The sequence below is a fragment of the Nothobranchius furzeri genome, chromosome 3, assembly GCF_043380555.1.
Source record: "Nothobranchius furzeri strain GRZ-AD chromosome 3, NfurGRZ-RIMD1, whole genome shotgun sequence".
Lineage (NCBI taxonomy): Eukaryota > Metazoa > Chordata > Actinopteri > Cyprinodontiformes > Nothobranchiidae > Nothobranchius > Nothobranchius furzeri.
The window spans coordinates 3,343,673-3,365,783 of record NC_091743.1 but is presented as its reverse complement, the minus strand read 5'-3'; the positions used below and the strand labels follow the sequence as shown (position 1 = coordinate 3,365,783).

The 22,111-nt window shown below is 43.0% G+C and overlaps 2 protein-coding genes across 3 annotated transcripts in view; both read right to left on the bottom strand.

The window, feature by feature from the left end:
* arfrp1 (ADP-ribosylation factor related protein 1) overlaps positions 1 to 12,670 on the bottom strand; it is a 39,333-nt gene extending 26,663 nt beyond the window's left edge. Inside the window, exon 1 of one of the 2 annotated variants that reach the window (XM_054737206.2) lies at positions 12,317 to 12,670. In XM_054737206.2, the coding sequence (XP_054593181.2) occupies positions 12,317 to 12,409 (93 nt within the window). In that variant the 5' untranslated portion in view covers positions 12,410 to 12,670. The remainder of the gene's footprint in view (positions 1 to 12,316) is intronic. The other variant, XM_054737204.2, reaches the window with a different exon arrangement.
* A 2,760-nt stretch (positions 12,671 to 15,430) lies between these two features.
* On the bottom strand, positions 15,431 to 19,814 carry LOC107373584 (acidic mammalian chitinase). The gene is made up of 12 exons (XM_015941713.3): positions 19,790 to 19,814; positions 19,646 to 19,700; positions 19,532 to 19,558; positions 19,241 to 19,445; positions 18,766 to 18,822; positions 18,309 to 18,474; positions 18,074 to 18,198; positions 17,855 to 17,978; positions 17,243 to 17,425; positions 17,007 to 17,123; positions 16,776 to 16,908; positions 15,431 to 15,902 (listed from the first exon to the last, which is right to left on the bottom strand). Exons 2-12 carry the CDS (start codon positions 19,668 to 19,670, stop codon positions 15,655 to 15,657), a joined length of 1,410 nt encoding a protein of 469 aa, XP_015797199.1. The 5' UTR covers positions 19,671 to 19,700; positions 19,790 to 19,814; the 3' UTR covers positions 15,431 to 15,654.
* Between the last annotated feature and the right edge of the window lie 2,297 nt (positions 19,815 to 22,111).

The window sequence follows — 22,111 nt, the reverse complement described above, 5'->3', positions numbered from 1 at the left end:
CTCTTCCAAACTGGGTAAAATGTTGTTGTTTTCACGGATACCGGAACAAGAAGAACCGGAAATGACGCATATTGTCCACACATCCTGACGCTACCCCAACGTCCACATTTAAATCGGGTTATGCAAGTAAGAGGTAACTCTTTCTATTTATGCTTGTAAACGGGTTATTCTGATCAACTCAGAAACCCGAATCCCGACCTTAACCCGAACATAACCCGGATATTGGCTGCATGTAAACGTACTCATGGAGAGCCAGCAGGTTTTAGCTGTGGGACAATTGTCTCCAGCCCAGCCCCGTGCAAAAGAGCTTCAAACTGCAGAGGGGCGAGAAGGTGCCGAGTTCTGAGCGGTTTTAGCGCTTTTTGGTGCATCGCTGCGGATACAGCAACCCTGTAGTAGCGCAATGCTGCAACTGCAGTTAAAATAACATCCATATAGCTGGGGGCAGAGTGAAATCAGGCTGAGGTGGCACAAAATTAGCTGGAGGCGGCCACCACACAAATTTGAACGCAGGAAAAACCCTGAAAATGTATTGGGACATCCCCAGTTCTAGTACTCATCTGTCCACACCAGATGCTCACATAACAAGGGGATTGTTTTTAAATTTTAGTAGAGGAATGAATGATTCATGACCATTTTCAAAGAGGTTTTACTTTGAAATTCCACATAAGATTTGGATGAAACATATATATATTTATTTTTGTTGTAGAGGTGTTCTAGTACTCATCTGTCCACACCAGATGCTGGCATAACAGGGGATTACATTTATTTTTTTCAAAGTAGAGGAATAAATGATTTATAACCACTTTCTAAGGGCTGTTATTTTTGAAATTCCACATCAGATGTTGATGTTTTAAAGAGCAAGTCACCCCCAACCAGAGTCTTACTCCACTCCCACTTCCTGTTTGAAAAAAATGCAACAAATGCTGTTGCCTGGCAGACTGAGAGTGGAGCTGCTAACAAATGCACACACACACACACACACACACACACACACACACACACACACACACACACACACACACACAACATTGAGACATCATATGGTCCATATGGTACCAATGGGCGTCATAGGGTACCTTTTACCCAATAGCGACGGCAGATTTAAATTCAAATGCGGTGCAGAGTTTTTAACTGATGATGGCGAAACACTGACTGTTTTTGGCAGCATATTTAAATTTTAACTAAGATGGACTAAAGTGCCAAATTATTGACTACAAGTGTCTACAGCAGGATCAGACACTCATTTATATAGTTTATCAGCCAAAAGAAGTTGATTTGGGGTGACTTGCTCTTTAAATATCTGTTAAAAATGCAATTTAACTGTAATTCTGTAAGTTTTATTTCCTTTTTTTTTAACCCTCCCACTGTCTTCAGGGTTTCTCTTACATAGGCGTAGCCCTGGCGGGCCGCCACGGCTACAGTCCCACCGCCATGCCTACAAGATCCCAAGTTGTTCTTTTTTGCGCCGTTTCCCGAAGAAGCAGCGGGAACTACTATGTTGTCGCTTGTGATCACAGCCGGCAGGCAGCAAGGAGGAGCAAGCAGGGCAAGGTGAAGTTACAGCATAAGTTACTGAGTTTAAAATTAGAAAGGTAGCAGTGGATATAATGCTTTGTGGTTTACATGTTTCAATAGCATTAAGATAAACGAGTGTTGACGATCTTCACAGGTTCTCCTCCCCCCACCAGGCTAAGCATCACTTATTCATGTAAAATTTATTTATTTTTTCATGTCTGACTTTAACCGCATCTAATACTGTATTACGGCGTGAGCGCAACAGCGACAACTTAAGATCGATGTGTGAGCATCGTGAGAGGTCGGGTGTTTCATCTGAACCCTTAAAACCTCCAGCAGGCTACGCTGCACTAATGACGTGTTAGCGCACGGCGCTAACAGCTTAGCGACGTGACATGTCTCTGAGAAAGGGTAAAAACACGTTGGACGCTTCTTCTGAAGCGGGAAAATAACACCTCTTCTTAAGCACAGCACGACGTCGCCTCGGCTCGTTCACGGCCGAGCCGGACTGAGCTTGATAACATTGACCCAACACAGCCACTGGGTCGTTGGAGCTGCCCCGTGACTGCCTGATGGAAAACCGGTGGGTTTCATCAGACGCGTAAAGTTTCTTGTTTTTGCTGGGGAACCCCTGTATTTTACCACTCCCTCCTGCAGTCTTCCCCTATTAAAATTTAAAATGATTCTATAAATGAGTCTTTTCAGTACAGTTGCTAAACTTACACAGAATCATAGCTCTGAGCCATCTATTCCCTTAGCCCTCAGCAGCAATGACTTCATGGGATTTTTTACAAGTAAAATTAATTCTATTAGAAACAAAATCTTTAGCATCCTCCCTACATGGTATCTGCAGGCTTGAGGGAGCCAAAGTTAAGACTTTTTAAGACCTTTTTTAAGGCCAATTTGACCAAATTTAAGCTGTTTTTAAATTATTTAATTTAAGCTATAATTTCCAGCTATTGCCTGGAATCGGTCCTAACCATGTCGCGAACGTGGGATTAGCCATCCATTTACCATCGAACTTGCACTTCTCCATGGCGCAAGCTCCCACTAGCTAACCAGCTAATGTGCTCATCTAAAAATCCACTAGCTAACCAGCTAATGTGCTCATCTAAAAATAGCCCCCTTTCACAACCAACTGAATGTGTACGGTTCCGCTTACGCCAACATCATACACAAAAAATGCTGAACACTAACTAGAAATTCACGAAAAAGTCATAGAAATAAACTAATCTAGTTTATTGGGTCTTTGGTCATTTAAGACCTTTGGAAACTGTATTTAAGGATTATTTGTCATTTTTAAGGATTTTCAAGGCCTTAAATTTGGAAAAGTAAATTTAAGACTTTTTAAGACTTTTTAAGGACCCGCGGATACCCTGTCCCTAATGCGATTTCTTCTTCCTCAGTAAGTGAGGTAGCTTCAGAGGTGACTGTAGAACCTCATCTGTGCTTGAACCGTTTTGATCCAGTTGAGCTTTCAGAGTTATCAAAAATATTAGCTTCATCTAAACCTTCAACTTGCATTTTGGATCCAATCCCAACCAAATTATTTAAAGATGCATTTCCTTTGGTTACTGCCCCCATTCTAGATATAATCAATCTATCCTTAGTAAATGGGTATGTAATGAATTGGAAAAATAGAGAAAGTCTCTGCATTAACCAGGATAGAAATCTTTTGTTAGATCATATTGCACTTGATACAGCCTCTGCTTCCACTTCAGATGAATCTCTCTGGGCTCCTTTGATCGGTTCCATCACATAGCGAGGGTGGGGGGCCGTTGATGTTGTCCTGCGGGATGGTGTGGGTGGGGGGGTGTGGGGTCTGAGTTTGGAGTATCCAGATGTTCCCTGGAGGTGGGTTCACTGGGGGTGTCTGGGACTGGGGGGCCGTTGCCCCCCTCTGGAGGTGCTTGGGTTGCCTCGGGGGGTGGACTGCTGGCGGTTGTGAGTGGGGCCCCTTGGGGGTCTTGGCGGCGGCCATGGGTGACTGCCTGGCGGCTGCAATGCCCCTGGGCAGGTCTGGGTGGTGGCCTGGGGGCTCGGGGTTTGGGGGTGGCCGGCCCCGTGTGGGGATCTGGGCGGGGCCTTGGGGGTCGGGTCCTGACATGTATGCTGCCGGGAAGAAGGTAGGGACACCCAGCAGTGCCTGGCCCGGGTTCGGGGGCCTCAGGTAGACCTTGGCTCCTCTGCCGTTCCATCACAGGGGAGGGGGAGGTCCAGGAGGGGGAGGACCCAACCTTACCTGGATGTCCCATGTCTTATATATTCTGGAAGTTGTGCAAATGCAGGGGTGGGCATAGATATTCTGCTGGGGTGGGGCTGGGTTGGTGCCCTCGGACTCCGTGAGGCTCTGTAATGCTGCTGCTTTGGGCCCTGGCAGGATGGGCTGGGGTCTCCATGCCCTGGGTGGCTGTTTGACAACAGAGGTGCCTATTGGGGCCAGTAGGGGAGCTGGCTCCCTGGAGGGCTAAGCCCAACCAGCCATTCCTCCCCATCCCCGCATATTTCTCTCCTCCTGCTCCCTCACATCATCATACAAACATACACATAGGACCTTGGGGGGTGGGCAAGTCAGGGAGTGCGGGTATGGACCCCATTTCCGCATTCCTGTGGAAACCTGCCCCCCAATTTTATTTGCACTTTATACACTTCCACTGAAGACATTCCACACAAACACACACTTAGGGCCTTGGGAGTGAGCACATTCAACGGCATTTGGCAGGGGGATATTTAAGCCTCCTCCCGAGTGCCGGTGCCCACTTCCAATTTTAAACCGCACTTAGACACAGATGGCTGAAGGTGTAAGTGGGGTGGTGCAGTGGCATCAGCTGGCATATGCTGGATGATGCCCGCACTGCCCACTCACCACAGCCATGGAATACACCTCATGATCACACAACACTATATTGGAGCAGGCGGAGGGAGACTAGGGGTCTTAGCCACCTCTGTTGTTGCTATGCTTCCTGGGGCTGGAGGCTAGGAGGGAGATCTGGCCGTCTGGTTGGGGTCTGGGGTGGTGGGTTGCTGTGCTCAGCGTTGGGCGGGGGAGCCTGCTCATCAGCACCCCAGCAGAAAGGGTCAAACTCTGGTTACCGGTGATGGTTGTACCCAATGTGCAGCAGTACCGGGACCAGAGTGAATAGGGTGTGTATGGGGAGCATGAGTGGGTGTCCGGCGTGCATTTTTGTAAGTCTTGGGTTGTATGTGCATGTGTGAGCATGAGGGAGGGAGCGTGTGACTGTGTTTGTGTATGACTGTATATGTCAGGTGGGGCCTTTGGGTCCTCCCCTCTCCTGGAACTTCTCTTGATGATATAGATCTCTGCCCCCCCCTCCCCCTGCCACACCTGGTGTGGGGGCTTGTGCCTTGGTCTGCCTCAGTGTTCGTGGCAACCGGGTCTGGGGGTTTAAGATTTTGGCATCTGCCTGTTAGATCCCGGTGGCTGCCTGGTGGGGTCTGGGTCCCTGGGCTCTGCTGGGTCCCCGGCGGGGGGTGGTCGCCCCTGGGTCCCGTGTCGCTGGGTCCCGGCCTCGGCCGGCTAGGGGGTGGGAGGCTGCGGGCGGGCCTGTGGGCTTGCCGCTGATATCTCCAGGGACTCTGCCGGCTGCTGGTTGTGGCCCCCCGGGGCGATCCTCTGTGCCTCTCGAGGGGGGCGGGGGCCTTCCTGGTTGCAGTCTCCTTGGGGTTCCTGCGTTCTGGGGCAGCGCCTGGATCTCTGGGACTTGGAGCTCCCCCCGTCTCCTGCGCATCTTTGGGGGGCGGATCTGTGGTCCCTCACACTCTCTGTTGGACGCTCCTATAGAAAAACCTTACATAAACAAGCGCGTGTACACACACAGGTGCTCACATGGTGCTCTCAAAAGTATGGGCTTGGGCACGTTAAACACAGGTCTTAAGACTATGGTGGGCACTTAATGCGTTGTGATTTATTATCGTGATTCTTCAGTTAAGCAATGTTGATTATATATATATCCTTTTTTCTTTTCATCAAGTTGACGCAGTGATAGGTAGATCTTGTTGTATTGTTGTTGTGTCCCTTTTTTTGTGTCCCTTTGTTTTTTTTTTGTCTTTTTTTCTGCAGGTCTAGAAGCAGACTCTTGTTCATTATTGTTTATTTTTGTGGAACCTGCCCTCTCCCCACCTTTTCTTTTCCTTTCTCTTTCACCTCTGTCTCCGTGTCTGGTTGGAATTACAAAGCATTCAACAACAATAACAATAAAGTTTTAAGTATCAGGCGTGACATTAAAAGCAGACGCTTTGATGATCCACCTGAGAGTAAATCTGTAAGGCTTGTCACCAGCATTCAGACATCAATTCTGCTTGCTTCACAGCCAGACAGGACACGGTAAAAAAGAAAGAAAAAAGTAAATGGGTATGTACCACAAGATTTTAAGGTTGCTGTAATGAAACCTTCACTTAAGAAGCCTTCTCTGGATCCAGACGACCCAATGAATTATAGACCAATATCTAACCTTCCATTTCTATCCAAAGTCCTGGAGGAAATAGTGGTCATCCAAGTATGTGAGCATCTAAACACTAATGCTCTGTTTGAGGAATTTCAGTCTGGTTTTAGAGAGTATCACAGCACTGAAACTGCATTAGTGAGAGTTACAAATGATATTCTCATGGCCTCAGATAAGAATCGTGTGTCTGTTCTAGTCTTGTTAGATCTCAGTGCTGCCTTTGACACAGTTGATCACAATGTTCTTTTAGAAAGACTTGAACATGTTGTAGGGATCAAAGGAACAGCGTTAGGCTGGTTTAAATCCTACCTGTCTGACAGATTTCATTTTGTAAATGTACATGACAAATCGTCTTCATACTCCAGGGTTACTTGTGGAGTACCACAGGGTTCAGTGCTTGGACCAATTCTTTTTACTATATATATGCTCCGAATTGGTAAAATCATTAGACAGCATGGGATGAACTTCCACTGTTATGCTGACGATACTCAGTTATATTTATCCATTAACCCTGATGAACCTAATCGGTTGGGTAGATTACAGGCTTGTCTTGAGGACATAAAACATTGGATGACTCTAAACTTTTTGCTTTTAAATCAAGACAAGACGGAAGTTCTCATCTTTGGACCAGAAATCCAGAAAAGGAAATTGCTTAGTCAATCACCTGACTTGAATGGCATTAAATTAGTCTCCGAGAACAAAGTAAGGAACCTTGGTGTTGTATTTGACCAGGACATGTCATTCAAATCCCACGTTAAACAGGTTTGTAGGATTTCCTTTTTCCACCTTCGGAATATTGCTAAGATTAGAAGCATCCTTTCCAGGAATGATGCTGAAAAACTAGTTCATACATTTATTACATCAAGACTGGATTACTGTAATCCATTACTCTCAGGAAGTCCACATAATGTAGTTAAAAGTCTTCAGCTTGTCCAAAATGCTGCAGCTAGAGTTCTGATGAGAATTAAAAAGAGAGATCATATCTCTCCTGTCTTAGCTTCCCTACATTGGCTACCTGTTAAATTCAGAATAGATTTTAAGATCCTTCTTCTCACATATAAAGCTCTTAATAATCAAGCTCCATCATACATCAGTGATCTGATTGTTCCATACGTTCCTAACCAAGCACTTCGCTCTCAGACTGCAGGTCTACTGGTGGTTCCCAGAATATCTAAAATTAGGATGGGAGGCAGATCTTTTAGTTATCAGGCTCCTCTCCTGTGGAACCAGCTCCCAGCTTTAGTCCGTGAGGCAGACACTTTGTCTACATTTAAGAATAGGCTTAAAACATTTTTATTTGATAGGGCCTATGGGTAAAATCTGATGTTAGCCTAAATCAGGACAAGTGGGGGATTACAGGGAGGTGGAGTGTACAGTCGGTAAAGACGGCTCTCCCTTGCCCTGACTCCAACATGCCTCCATCTAAATAGGATAGATTATCCAGAGTTTTCTCTGTAGTTATGCTGCTATAGGCTTAGACTGCTGGAGGACACACTGACCACTTTCCACACTCTACTGCTTTCTTCTACAATCTGCTCTTTAACTGTATTATTTTCTGCAATTTCAGCTGTTAACTTTATTTTCTCTCTAAGTGTTTTTCTCCCCAGAAGAAGCTACAACGATGTTCTGCTGAGCTGTGGTGGCCTCATGGAGGGGGGCATTGTCTAGCACACTGCTGCTAACCACTTAAACATTCTCCCTCTCCTGATAATAACTTTTTGCTTTCCTTGACATTGGACGTGTTACTGCTAGTTTACCCATTTAATTAGAGATCCACTAGGATAAATACAATAAAGTTTATCTCACCAAATAGAATATTTACTAAGACATCACAATAGAACTATAGACACATTAGTGTGTGTGTGTGTGTGTGTGTGTGTGTGTGTGTGTGTGTGTGTGTGTGTGTGTGTGTGTGTGTGTGTGTGTGTGTGTGTGTGTGTGTGTGTGTGTGTGTGTGTGTGTGCGTGTGTGTGTGTGTCTGCTCTGTCTTCTCCATCCCCAGTGAGTCGTGGAGGATGGCTGCTTGTACTGAGCCGGGATTCTCTGGAGGTTTCTTCCTGTTAAAAGGGAGATTTCCTCTCCACTGTCGCTTTATGCTTGCTTGGTATGAGGATTGCTGTATAGTCACTGACACTAGTCAGTGACTTGATGCAATTTGCTGGGTTCCTTATATAGGAAACATTATTTCTGATTGGCTTAATGAACTGTGAATTGGAATGTTTATTATGTGAAGTGCCTTGAGATGACTCTTGTCGTGATTTGGCGCTTTATAAATAAACTTCAATTGAATTGAATTCCGTGTGTCAATAGAAAAAATGTCTGCCTCTGCCAGCTACAGTAAATGTAGTCTCCAAATGATAAATAAGAGGTGCATTCATCTGTGTATCTCCTTTGTTCCGCATTAGTGATGTTTTCAGCACCAGAACAGTGAAGCAAAGAAACAGATTCCTGAGTTTGTTAGTAATTTTATTTATTAGGTGCATCTGACCTGTTCTATTTTTCTCTGAAATGAGATCAAATCAGTGCTTCTATGGGCTGTCTCCACTCTGCACTAGAAAATTTTACTTTGTTTAGAGACGTGTCATCCCCCCCCCCCCCCCCCCCCCCCCGCTGGAAAAATCCTAGGGGAAACACTGGTCTTTATGGGTGACCCCGCCGGGAAAGTTGTATGGGACTAGATTGATTCGTGCCAATAGTTTCAAGAAAAACCCTTAGAAGCAAAAATTAAGAATGTGCGAAAAAAAAATTGCAAAAAAAAAAATCATTTCAAAAGTGAAACTTACTACATGAATCAACTTATTAAAATGAGTAATAAAAGTATTTGTATTTTTTATGTTTGACCATGTATTTTCTTTTCATTTTCCTTTGTTTCATTCTCACTGCTCAGAGTTTTGCTCTCGCTACCAGATTTGCAGTTTCACTTCTCAGCTTTCTCCTTTGCGCTGCCTGAGGTTTTGATTGAAATTCTGACCCAACCCTCTTGGATGGGTGGGACTTAAGAGAAGTGCTCTCCCATTGGGCAGTGTTTTCCTGAATGACAGTTTGTGACCTGGAACCGGAAGTGACGCTGCCCCGCGACTTTACTTTTTCCTCACTAGTATTAGCACCACGCACGTTTATATTTCTCCTGTGTACTGTGGATCAAAGTGAGTATTGATCGTTTATTTGATATTTTCTTAGAAACCCTGAGTTAAAACCCTTAAGTAAAGCCAAGTCATACTTTGTAAGTTAGGCATTAACCAGACGTTAGATCGTTAGCTACCTAGCCAAAGTGCTAGCCAGTACCCGAATGCTTTAGCAGGGCTTTGCTTGGTCACCCGCCAGGCTAAGCGAGGAACAGTAGCTTAACTAAACCAGCGCATATCACCCACCCCCCACCCCTGCATATGCAGCCTCCATTAATAATCTTGCTGATTAGCCATAGGAATCAGTGCAATGTCAGAGAGCTGGTAGCTACTGGAGCTAACCTGTGTTTTAACTCTGGCAACAGAGTGTTGTTAGCAGGACTCTGCTAACATGCAATCACAGGTGAGAGTTAATCTTTTGTTTATTTTATTTTTTTATCACAATCTAAATCAAACTTTCTGAACTGTGGCAGGGGTGGTGGTGAATGGACTTTCAACTTGCATCATTTTGTGTCAAACGGCAGATTTTTAATGGAATAACTCAGACAAAATCAACATAAGATATTATGGGAAGACACTTAATCTACATTTAAAACTTTTACCTAGTAACAGATGTCACATAAGCACCAGCTTGCTTACGCACTAAACGGAAAACTGCGTAAGCAACTTTCCACACAAACTTTGGGATTTATAAAAGAAAACGTAGCACAAAAATGTGCACAACTTTAAGTTGACTAAGGACCTGACTGACGCACATTTTTGACATGGAGAGCACCTGCAATGCTGCTGCTGAGAAGGATAAAATTATGAATTCCAGCAGCATTGTCGCTTGTACCGCTTCATGCGCACACAGAACAAGCCCCCCAAAGCACTGACGGCTTCAGCAATGCTGTGCCACTCCGTGGACTTTCTCTTATTTGTTTGGCAAAATCGCACGCCAGCTCATTTATTGACTTTGCTGAAGCTTGATAACTGACCATTAATTTGTGTTGTGTTTTGAATATGGAAACATCTGAAACATATTGGGAATTGTTTTGCCAGGATCAGTAAGCAGTGTATTAGTGTTTATTTTGTTTACTTTGCAATGTTTGTGCCTGCAGGAGCTCCTACAGAGGATTCAGACAAGATTTAGCTTGGTTCTCAGAAAGGAATCTCTCGATTTGGATTACCTTTTGGATGTTACTCAGCAAGAGTATTCTTTGGCGTCAATGGCATCCCATCATCTCTATCCCACCAGAACTTTTGAACGGTCTCTGGGACTTGATCAACTTGCCTGTTCAATCATCGGGAGGAGACTCAACTAATGCATTGGACATTGTTTCTGTTGCTGTGGGAAATCTGGGACGCCCTCGTCTTGAAATACAGTCTGATGATCTTAAACATCTACTTTCCACTGCACTTCCTTTAGAACATTTGGCCCAATTGTATGGTGTTTCAAGAAGAACACTTAACAGGCGGATGAAAGAGCATGGCCTGTCTGTTCGTGGGTGCTATTCCAAAATGTCTGATGATGAACTTGATGTTCTTGTGAGGTCCATAAAAAATAGAATGCCCCATGCTGGGTTTAGGCTGATGACAGGTGAGCTGTTCGCCAGAGGACACCATGTGCAGTGGCATAGGGTTCAGGCTGTGATGCACCGGGTAGATGGAGCTGGAACTAGGATGATACAACTTGGATTTGTAGCTCGTAGAAGTTACTGTGTTCCTGCACCATTGTCCTTGGTTCACATGGATACCAACCACAAATTAATCAGGTGAGTGTGTTTCATTTTCTGTTTTCTTCAGGAGTTTTCTCTCTTAACATAGAAACAAACAATAGATTCTTGATCCAAGTGATTCAGCATTTTCAAACCTAATAACAAGACAGATTTAATTTTTATTTGTCCCGTGTTTGCAGATATAACATTGTGATATTTGGTGGGATTGACGGCTTCTCAAGAAAAGTATGAGTTCTGTTGAATGATAATTTAAACAGCTATTGAATTAAAATAAACTATTCTGCCTCTGCCATCCTTGTTACAGATCATGTATCTCAATGCTGCCGCAGACAACAAAGCCTCAACTGCTTTTTCTTTCTTCTTGGATGGTGTTGGAAAACATGGATGGCCCTCGAGGTACAATGCATATTGTCATACTACTGTTAAATGTTCTATATTCGTTCAGTGTACTGTAGACTGTTCCACATATCGACTTTCGTCATATGTAGTCAAATGATAACACGATACATAAAAAAACAAATACTTTCAGAGTTCGAGGCGATCGGGGGTGGAAAACGTGGACCGATGCATGTTTTCTGTTCGAGGCTTTGAGCGTGGCAGCTTCATCACTGGCAAAAGTGTCCACAATCAAAGGTAAAGGACAACGAATTGAGTGAGCAGAAAGTGAAATAACACCACATTAATTTTTAATTAATTTCTTTTGGCCAAATTTCATATCCATAAATATAAATTTCTTAAAAGCAAACCCAACTTTAACTGTTTCTTAGTGGAGGTCCAGCATTATATGGACTCTATCCGGTTCTCACAAAACCAGAAGGCTGTAAAGACTACTGCAATATGTACCCGCTTTAAGATAATCTGATCCTGATTTATTACTATTTCTGTGTTGATGTGCTCTCTAGATATATGCTACTGTAATCGGTATTTTTCTGTACACCCACCTATTTTATGTCCCCCACGCACTTTGTTTTCTTTTTTTGTTCACATCTCACTTTTCTTATTCGTTGTCAACTGTGAGCTTGTAACCTCATTGTCACATTGTATATTCTATTTTTGTTAATAAAGGTTTGTTTAAAAAAAGGTACTTTCAGTCAAAAACAATGGCAACACTGAATCGAGTGCGGGTTCACAGTGAATCCGCGAGTGGAGGCAGGCTTTAGCTAACGCCGAGGGGCCTGCTTCTGTGTTTACACCAATTAGGTAGTGATATACTGTATGAGTTTATATATGACCAATGACTCGCGTCGAGGTGAGCTATGGCTACCTGGCACCTGGACTATCCCCATGTTGCCACCGTCTTGCGCCAGATGGCAGAATCCTTTCAAAACGTCCTCAGGAAACTTCTAGTTACTATTATCATCAGAACAAACACACTGCCAGCCTGCCGTTGGCTTTGTCCACATAGTGTTCCCCTCCAATCAAGTAAAACTATCGTTTCCAGTGATTAACAACTGATCTAAAGCAGTACAATGACACACGAAGGTAAACATACCGTCTTTCCAGCGTTATCCAGACCCAGGATCAAGATGCAGTACTCATCTTTTTGGAACACGTACTTGTATAATCCAGAAAATAAAGTGTACATGTTTGGAAAACTGAAGAAGCGACACGACGGATCCTGAAGACACCAATTTGGTCGATGCTACGCGTTAACTAAAACAGAAACAGGCGTGACTGCGGCTTCACGCTAACTTAAGGTAACAAACGTCCCAGCGAAACAAAAAGCCTGTCACTTTCATTGGGTAACAATTGCAAGCGGTGGCTGAAAGCAACAGATAACCCTCCATACACACGTTCACTTCCTGAAACGCACCGCTTCCTTTTCTTTTCCGTTGGTGGGTGAAACAGCTTAGCGCCACCTAGCAGACCGGAGTTTGTTTTTAATTCCGCCACAAGTTGCGTTGTATGGAAGCGTAAGTGTAACAGAAAGCTAATTATTATGCAGTAGCAGAAATTATTTTCTATTTTCATATTAGCACTGCCAAATTTCACTCATAAATAAAACGAATAAGCAATCATCCAAACTGACTTTTAGTTTTCTTCTGCATCTTGTCTTATTCTGTGACTTAATGAAAATTATAAAGAATAAAACATTTAAGATTTAATTTTCAAACAACTCTCCAGCAAAAATGTAACAAAATTCAATTTGAAATGTCATATTTAAAAATTAAACTGCATTAGCAGAAATTAGTTTTCATTTTCACTTTACAGTTACTTATTGTGACTCACAATTAAAGTGAAAAAGCATTTCTCAAAACTGCTTTTTGATTTTCTTCATCATTGCTTCTTCTGTGACTTAATGAAAATAATAAAGAAAAAAGGCATTTTGGATTTCATTTTCAAATAACACTCCAGCAAATGTGTAACAAAATTTAATTTGAAATGTCAAATCTGAAAATTAAAATGCATCAGTAGAAATGCATTTTCATTTTCTCAGTCTGAAGGCTGTCTACGTGTTGATGCTGATTGTTTCTGTCTAATGAAAGATGCCAGTCTCTGACTCGTTTTTTTTTAACCATAATACCCTCTACTGTAGCTCAACCCCATCACAAAGCAGTTTGTTGGTGAGTCACTCATCAAATAGCCAATGAAATTCTGAAAAGAATAGTATCTAACATGTGGGGTTGGGTCTACCAAACAAATGCAAACGCCTTCTTATGCCACTTACACTATAGTATTGGCCCCACTGTGCCCGCCCCAGCCTGGTCGCATTCATTCCACACTGCCTTAGGAATGCAAGTGTGATTGAGCACATGGGTGGTCTGTGAAGTCATGAGCACATAAGCAGGACAAAAGAAAGCAAAGAAGTCTGTGGTGTCTCCATTATTAAACAAAAGTGGCCTGAGTAGTTATTCTTTTGGATACTTTCTGACAAGACAAGACGGAAGTTCTCATCTTTGGACCAGAAATCCAGAAAAGGAAATTGCTTAGTCAATCACCTGACCTGAATGGCATTAAATTAGTCTCCAAGAACAAAGTAAGGAACCTTGGTGTTATCTTTGACCAGGACATGTCATTCAAATCCCAGGTTAAACAGGTTTGTAGGATTTCCTTTTCCCACCTTCGGAATATTGCTAAGATTAGAAGCATCCTTTCCAGGAGTGATGCTGAAAAACTAGTTCATGCATTTAGTACATCAAGACTGGATTACTGTAATCCATTACTCTCAGGAAGTCCACAGAATGTAGTTAAAAGTCTTCAGCTTGTCCAAAATGCTGCAGCTAGAGTTCTGATGAGAATTAAAAAGAGAGATCATATCTCTCCTGTCTTAGCTTCCCTACATTGGCTGCCTGTTAAATTCAGAATAGATTTTAAGATCCTTCTTCTCACATATAAAGCTCTTAATAATCAAGGTCCATCATACATCAGTGATCTGATTGTTCCATACGTTCCTAACCGAGCACTTCGCTCTCAGACTGCAGGTCTGCTGGTGGTTCCAAGAATATCTAAACTTAGGATGGGAGGCAGATCTTTTAGTTATCAGGCTCCTCTCCTGTGGAACCAGCTCCCAGCTTTAGTCCGTGAGGCAGACACTTTGTCTACTTTTAAGAATAGGCTTAAAACATTTTTATTTGATAAGGCCTATAATTAAAATCTGATGTTAGCCTAAATCTGGACAAGTGGGGGAGTAGAGGGAGGTGGAGTGTACAGTCGGTAAAGTAAAACTGTACTATTTTGTGCAATTTCAGCTGTTAACTTTATTTTCTCTGTAAGTGTTTTTCTCCCCAGAAGAAGCTACAATGATGTTCTGCTGAGCTGTGGTGGCCTCATGGAGGGGGCCATCGACTAGCACACTGCTGCTAACCACTAATACATTCTCTCTCTCCTGATAATAACTTTTTGTTTTCATTGACTTTTGATGTGCTAATACTAGTTTATCCGTTTAATTATAGATCCACTAGGATAAATACAATAAAGTTTATCTCACCAAATAGAATATTTACTAAGACATCACAATATAACTATAGACACATTACTTGTGTGTGTGTGTGTGTGTGTGTGTGTGTGTGTGTGTGTGTGTGTGTGTGTGTGTGTGTGTGTGTGTGTGTGTGTGTGTGTGTGTGTGTGTGTGTGTGTGTGTGTGCTCTGTCTTCTCGATCCCCAGTGAGTCGTGGAGGATGGCTGCTTATACTGAGCCAGGATTCTCTGGAGGTTTCTTCCTGTTAAAAGGGAGTTTTCCTCTCCACTGTCGCTGCATGCTTGCTTAGTGTGAGGATTGCTGTAAAGTCACTGATACTAGTCAGTGACTTGATGCAATTTGCTGGGTTCCTTACATAGGAAACATTATTTCTGATTGGCTTAATGAACTGTGAATTGGAATGTTTATTATGTGAAGTGCCTTGAGACGACTCTTGTCGTGATTTAGCGCTATATTAAAAAAAAAAAAAAACACTGGTGCCACCGGTCCCTCCAGCCACCACCAGAAGGCAAGGTGTTGGTTGGCAACCGTAATTGAATCTTCCAGTTACTGGACAATTCACTCTATTATCTGAGCTATTGGTGCCCTGTGACCGTCAGAAAACACAACTTACTGACAAAATGTTGTGTAATACACAATTTCCCCCACAGTGCCTCCCCAATAAACATACAGCCACACAGAGAAGAGTAGTGATACTTTTGTTTGTTTACTGAGACCCAAACAGTTTCTGTTCTACATTCAATCACTTTAGTGTTCGATGGACATTTAAGCCACACTGTTTTTAGATAAAGGAAAATAAATCGTAATTTAATAAATTTTGATTTATTTAGATGGATGACTTCATACACAGCAAAACGATTGTTACAGTCTTTTAATGTTGTCAGATTAAAAAGAATGTTATCACTGATAGCTCAGGGCCAGACACAGCACTTGCAGCTGTCATCAAAGACAGATCCATTTCCACAGTGCCTGATATGAGTGACGCCTCCTGCACACATGTAGAAGCTGGTTCTGTCATCTGGGTTGGCATACAGACCATCAGGTTTGCCGTTGCAGAAGCCAGGTCCTGGAGCATGAGTAGTGGTGGTGGTGGTGGTAGTTGGAGAAGTGGTGCTTGCGCCAGGTTTGGGGGTGGTGGTTGGGGGCAGTGGTGGAAGCTCTGAATTGTTGCAGGGCAATAAAATGAACCAGTTACTTGTAGCTGGTCACATGGCTTTTAAAATAACTACTGAATACACAAGTTAGCACACTGTGGTATTTTATGTGTTAATAAGCCAGAGTGAAGCTGTGATTTGTGTGACAGAGTAGACATCAGAAATTTGTCAGCCCTGCTACAAAGAGTACGTTTACATGCAGCCAATATCCGGGTTATGATCGGGTTAAGGTCGGGATTCGGGTTTCTGAGTTGATCAGAATAACCCGTTTACAAGCATAAATAGAAAGAGTTACCTCTAACTTGCATAATCCGATGTAAATGCGGACGTTGGGGTAGCGTCAGGACGTGTGGACTACGTCCAGACGCAATATGCGACATTTCCGGTTCTTCTTGTTCCGGTATCCGTGAAAACAACATCATGTTTCCCAGTTCGGAAGAGATAGCGACCGCGTTTGTTTGCGCTTTAGTTTCCTCGTCACGCCAAAAGTGTGGTGCTGTGCCGCGACTCGCCATGTTGCTCCCAACTTGTTGTTTACTTCCGGTGTTCTGGCGCATACAAGACGTCTCGCTACTCAGAAGACCAAGATTCCTTGCGAACAGAGCATGTGCAGAACACACGCTTTGATGGGGATATCCTGGTATGTGTTTACACAACCAAACCGGGTTAGAAAAGGGTTACCCCAGGTGTAGTAACCGGGTTTTTAAAAACCCGGTTTTGAGCATATCCGGGTTTTTGGCGGTGTTTACAAGGCCGTGCGGAACCGGGTTATTGCAAATATTCGGGTTTTAAAAGGGTTACTGGCTGCATGTAAACACACTGAATCTGGTTACTCAAGTAAATAAACATATAAAAGGCACAATACACTTTAGACTTACCAATATTAAGAAGTTTGTGCAGATGAGCAAGCAGAGGGTGACTACCTTGACTGCAAAACTTTCCTGCAAAGTCATCTAAATCAAGCGCCCACACAAAGGCACCGCCGTACTTCTGCTCTTGCAAGTATCGTACCTGTTATACAAAATTCCCAGAAAAATGTTGTAATGATAGTGTTTTAAATAAGTTACAATGTTTATAATAAGACTTGAGCCTCTGTAAGCCCTGCTTACCTTTATTTCGTAGCTTTCCTTGTTGTCAAATCCTACCCATTCACTGTTTTTAAATGCATAGGGAACCTTTTGATCGTCGATCCAATTAATGGTGGTGCCTTGCAGGAATGTGCAGACCTACATAAAAGAAAAATGTGGTAATGCACTTTAGAATTAATCGTAACTCCTTAATGTTTATGCAATTCATCACATGCAAAAAGAGTTTCTAGTAGAAATCACATATGGTAGCTTTTTACCTCATAGTAGGCCCAGAAGCCAGCTTCACGTGTGAATGGTCCAGCTGATGCAGGACCACTAGCTGGAGCTCCAACACCTGTATTTGATGATGTCAAACGGAAGGTACGACCATAGGCAGGAAATCCCATCCTCAGCTTCTCCAGAGGGGTGCCATTATCTCTCCAGTACTTCATGGCATAGTCCTATAAAATACATTCAGTGGTAAAATGGTGAATAGCCTGTATTTGCGTTCCTAGTGTTCTACAACCCCCCAAAGTGCTTCACAACACAATCAGTCATTCACCCAGTCACACACACACATTCACACGATGGTGGGGATGAGCTACGATGTAGCCACAGCTGCCCTGGGATGCACTAGCGCCACTGGTCCCTTTGGCCGGCAAGGCAGGATAAGTGTCTTGCCCAAGGACACAACAGCAGCACTCTCTGATCAGAGCCGGGATCAAACCTGCAATCTTCCGATTACTGGGCAACCCCGCTCTACCTCCTGAACTGCTGTTGTAAGCAGTGTGGTTGGGGGGAGTGGGGAGGTGGAATTAACACTTCTACAAACTTTCAAAACAAGTACTAAATTAATAAACACCAAACATTAGATTTTCATTAGGACTCACAACATTGAAGTAGATGAGGTCACCAAAGTCCTCAGATCCACGGAACAGAGGACTGTTGTGGCCAGTGAACTGCTCCCAAGTTCCATGGAAATCATAGGTCATCACATTAATAAAATCTAATTCCCTGGATAATATTTAAAAGGAAAAACCGTCATTGTTTGAGTTTACAAAAGTATTTACTCAACTCCTCTGATTAACTACTCATATCATCATTCTTACTTGGCAATTTCAGCAATCTCATATCCACCATCAATGGTTCCTTTACCAGCAGACACCGCAGCGGTCAGCATGAGCTGAGGTTTGCCAGTGGACTTGGCCTCAGCTGCATAGGCTTGAACAAGTTCCTGCAGTGGTTAGCAACGACAATACAAGAATTAACGTCACAACAGCGTGGCGCACACCATCAGAGCTGTGACTGGTGAATAGAAGATCAACAGTAGTTTAGTTAGCCAACCCTGCAGAGTAGCGTGAACCTCTTCTTGTCTTCTGGAGGACTTCCCCGAGCACCAGGATACTCCCAATCCAGATCCAGTCCATCAAATCCATGAGTCCTCAGAAATTTGATTGTTGACTGAATGAAAGTTTGACGGTTAGCTGGAGTAGAAACCATCTTGGTGAACCTAGAAGAAACATTTATTATACCAGTATGTATCACCAGAGGCCTTTTATGTGAAGAGTTTTAATGACCCTTTGCTAAAGGATACAAGTTTGATATTCATCATGCACAGGGATGGAATGTATTTACGTGCTACTGACCATAAAGGGTTTTTCCACAACTTAATATTTACCAGTTTACTCAAACACCAGAGCTGAATTTACAGCCATTCACAGAGTGGAGTTTAAGTGTCTTGCTCAAAGACATTCCACTAGGTGGAAGCTGCGATAGACATGCCAACATCTCAGGTACTTACTGTGTGGAGCCAAAGTTCCATCCACCAACAGCCAACAGAGTTTTCAGATGAGGATTCCTGAACACAGAAGTATTGTTCAAACTTCCTGCTTAAGAAATGATCTTTAGCCCTTTCGTGCATAAAGATTGATGATTTCAACATGGATTTTTAATCAATTATTTTTATTCATCTTTAGGCATCAAAGAAACCAATTTCAACTCAAATGTTTTTGACCAGTTTTGACATCATGTTTATATGACCGCTTCATTGCACAGCATGGATGAAATATGTTGGCTTGACTCAATGTAGCAGCTCAAATGCAAAAAACATCTTCAACAGCTTTGCTTCATCGCATTTTGAGTAGCTGTCTGCTGTAGTAAGTGAAATGAATCAATATGAGGCATAAAAAATCTTTTATTTTAAATGTTTGTATACATCATATTGTTGCTTAGTTTGACTTGACCTCTGATGAAGCTACCTTAAAATCCCCACTTACTTGGTCTTTAGTTCATTGAAAGACTTGTAGAGGACATCATCATTCCACTCGTATGTAACCAGCTCATTGTTAGGGTTGATGATGGAAAAGGCATAGATAAGGCTGGTGCACAGGAAGGGATCTACGTTCTGTGGCAGAAACTTGCCCTCACCAGGTCTGTACTGGGACCAGTTGGTGAAGTAGCACTCCATTCTTTTTGCAGATCCTGTGTTGAATTAACAGACAATTGAAATGGATTTTGTTGAAGTTAAAAATAATAATAACATTCAAAATGTAATATCTATCACTCACCCAGGTGGAATAACAACAGGCAAAAACCTGGACGGAAGCAAAAACACGTTTTCTTTAATACATGGAACTATGAAGCTATTTAGCAGTAATAAAATTAATATAGTAGTAAAATACCTGCTAGAACAGAGAGCCTTGCCATTTTAGTTGTATTTCTCACTTCAAGAGTTGACTATAAAAAGAGAATCGGTTAATTCACACAATACTGCTGGCACATCCATAGCTGCAAGTAAAAGTGAAAGATTCCCTTCATCAGCTCACCTTGGGACCAGATGAAAGATCCAAACAGCAGCAGCACCATGCGACCTTTTATATTCTAGTGTGAAGATGGAAGAAGGGTGTTCCACCCTTTCACACACTGGGCCAATAAAAGTGGCGTTAATTAGAACATGTTCAGATAAAATCCAACAAAGCTGCATATAGACAATAATTTACTCAGTGAGAGGCAACGTGTGATTTACATCAATCAGCAAATGACTTATTATCATATCAATAATCAGCCAGAATGACCTTAGAGCAGTGTCGATAACAAAAATATTGTTCAGTCAGAGGGACACCTGTGATAAACATACATAGTTTAACTGCCACAATAATGATTAATTGCAATAACAAATTGAATAACTAATTATTGAAAGGAAGATGTTTTATTTAAAACAGATTTTTTGTGTGTGCAACATATATTTGACCTTCCATACCTACGTTAAACTGAAGTTAAGAAAGCAGTTTTAGGTTACAGTACTGGAAAACATCGCACCAATAATGAGAATGCATTGATAATCAAAGCAGACACAATAAAGTAAGATATTCGTGATAGTGAACTGGAAAGTGAGACAGGTTTTAAGATTAACAGATTTATATGACTTTATCTCTCTCTTCCTCGTGGAGCTCCGACGGTGACCATTGACCATCAAGATATTCTCAGCTAGTCGCTTGTTCTTTTGATCTCAACAATACTCTGCTGACTCAGGAAATGGCTCAGTCTCATTAACGTGGTCGCCAAAAGATAAAAGTAAAAGAAAAACTGTTCAACAAACCATCACGGTAAACGAAGATGGCAATAAACCATTAACAAATGTATGATATGTAGTACTAACATTTTATTATGTACTGTCAGTTTTATGCATCAAGAAAGTTATGGATACATTATAGTTGCTGTCCGGCGTTTTGGAGTGAGAGAAAAAAAAACACCTACAGTTAACAGAAAAAAAATATGCTAACAAATAAGTGGAAACTGTCCACAAAACAAACCCCACCCAGTGCTTCCCCAAACGAAGCAGGGTTACCCTCCACCATATCCGGGGCTGCCGGGCAAACAGTGTGAAAACACCTCCCTTTAACAGCTTACCTTGGGCCCAACTAGTAATCGAACATTTTACACAGAAACCACCTACCTAACGGTCTAATCAGATCTTATCACATGAAAAACTTTTATCGTGGGACAATAAAGTCCCACTACTAAAGGTTTTGAGTAATGAAAGTCTTAGCTTCCTCAGGGTTATTAAACAACTTCACTTGTCCCTGGTGGTGGACGTGGAGCTTAGCCGGGAACCTGAGCGTGTGGCGAATTACCTTTTCCCTCAGCAGCTGCTGCACCTCGCGGAAGCCCCGTCGTTGCTCCATAATATCGGCAGTGTAGTCGGGAAAGATTAAGATGCGGTGGCCCGCGAGATCCATTGTGGTCTGCCTCCCCAGTCGCAGAATCTTTTCTTTATCCTGTGCAAAGTGCACCTGGGCGATTATGGTGCGGGGTCTGGTGCCCTCCGGGGGTCTGGGCTGCTGAGTGCGGTGCACCCTGTCGATGATGACCGGTTTCTCAAATTTGTCGCCTCCGAGCAGCTTCGGGATGAGTTCTGACACAAACTTAGTGGGCCTTCCTTTCTCCTCACCTTCAGGAATCCCAACGATTATGTTTTTGAGTCTGGATCGTCCCTCAAGATCCGAGAGCTTAGCTCGTACTTTCTTATTCTCAGACTGTAGATCGACAACTGAACGCTCCATTGCGCTAACGCGTAGCTCGTGGTCTGTAGCTTGGCTATCAGTGGTGGATAGCCTGTCGGCTAACGCTTGTTGGGCCACCAACAAGTTCTGAAAACTCTGCTCAAACTTGTCAAACCTCTCATTGATGGACTGCAGAAGCTTGTTTGACATTTTTTGCCACATCAGAGGGAGCTTGTCTTCTTCCTCCAAACCATGGTCCACCAGCGAAGACAAACCATTTTTTCTAGGGCTGCTGCAGCTAACGTTAACTATGGCCGATCTCTTAGCGCCCCGTGTGCTCCAGGACATGCTTTCTTCCCGGTTCTCGGTAACAATGTATGTAGAGAGTGACACAGGATAACTTCTTTTGCGATAAAAGAGTGTTAGTAGTTCAAAAAGGTGGTTGAATTAAGATAATAGTTGTGCCGTGAGGAGCTTAAAAAACGCATCTACTCCTCACCCATCTCACTGCTTCCACTTCAAGTCAATCTCTCTGGGCTCCTTTGATCGGTTCCATCACGTAGCGATGATGGGGGATCATTGATCTTGTCACCGTGGGGCTTTGTGATGCTGCTGTTTTGGGGCCTGGCGAGATGGGCTGGGGTC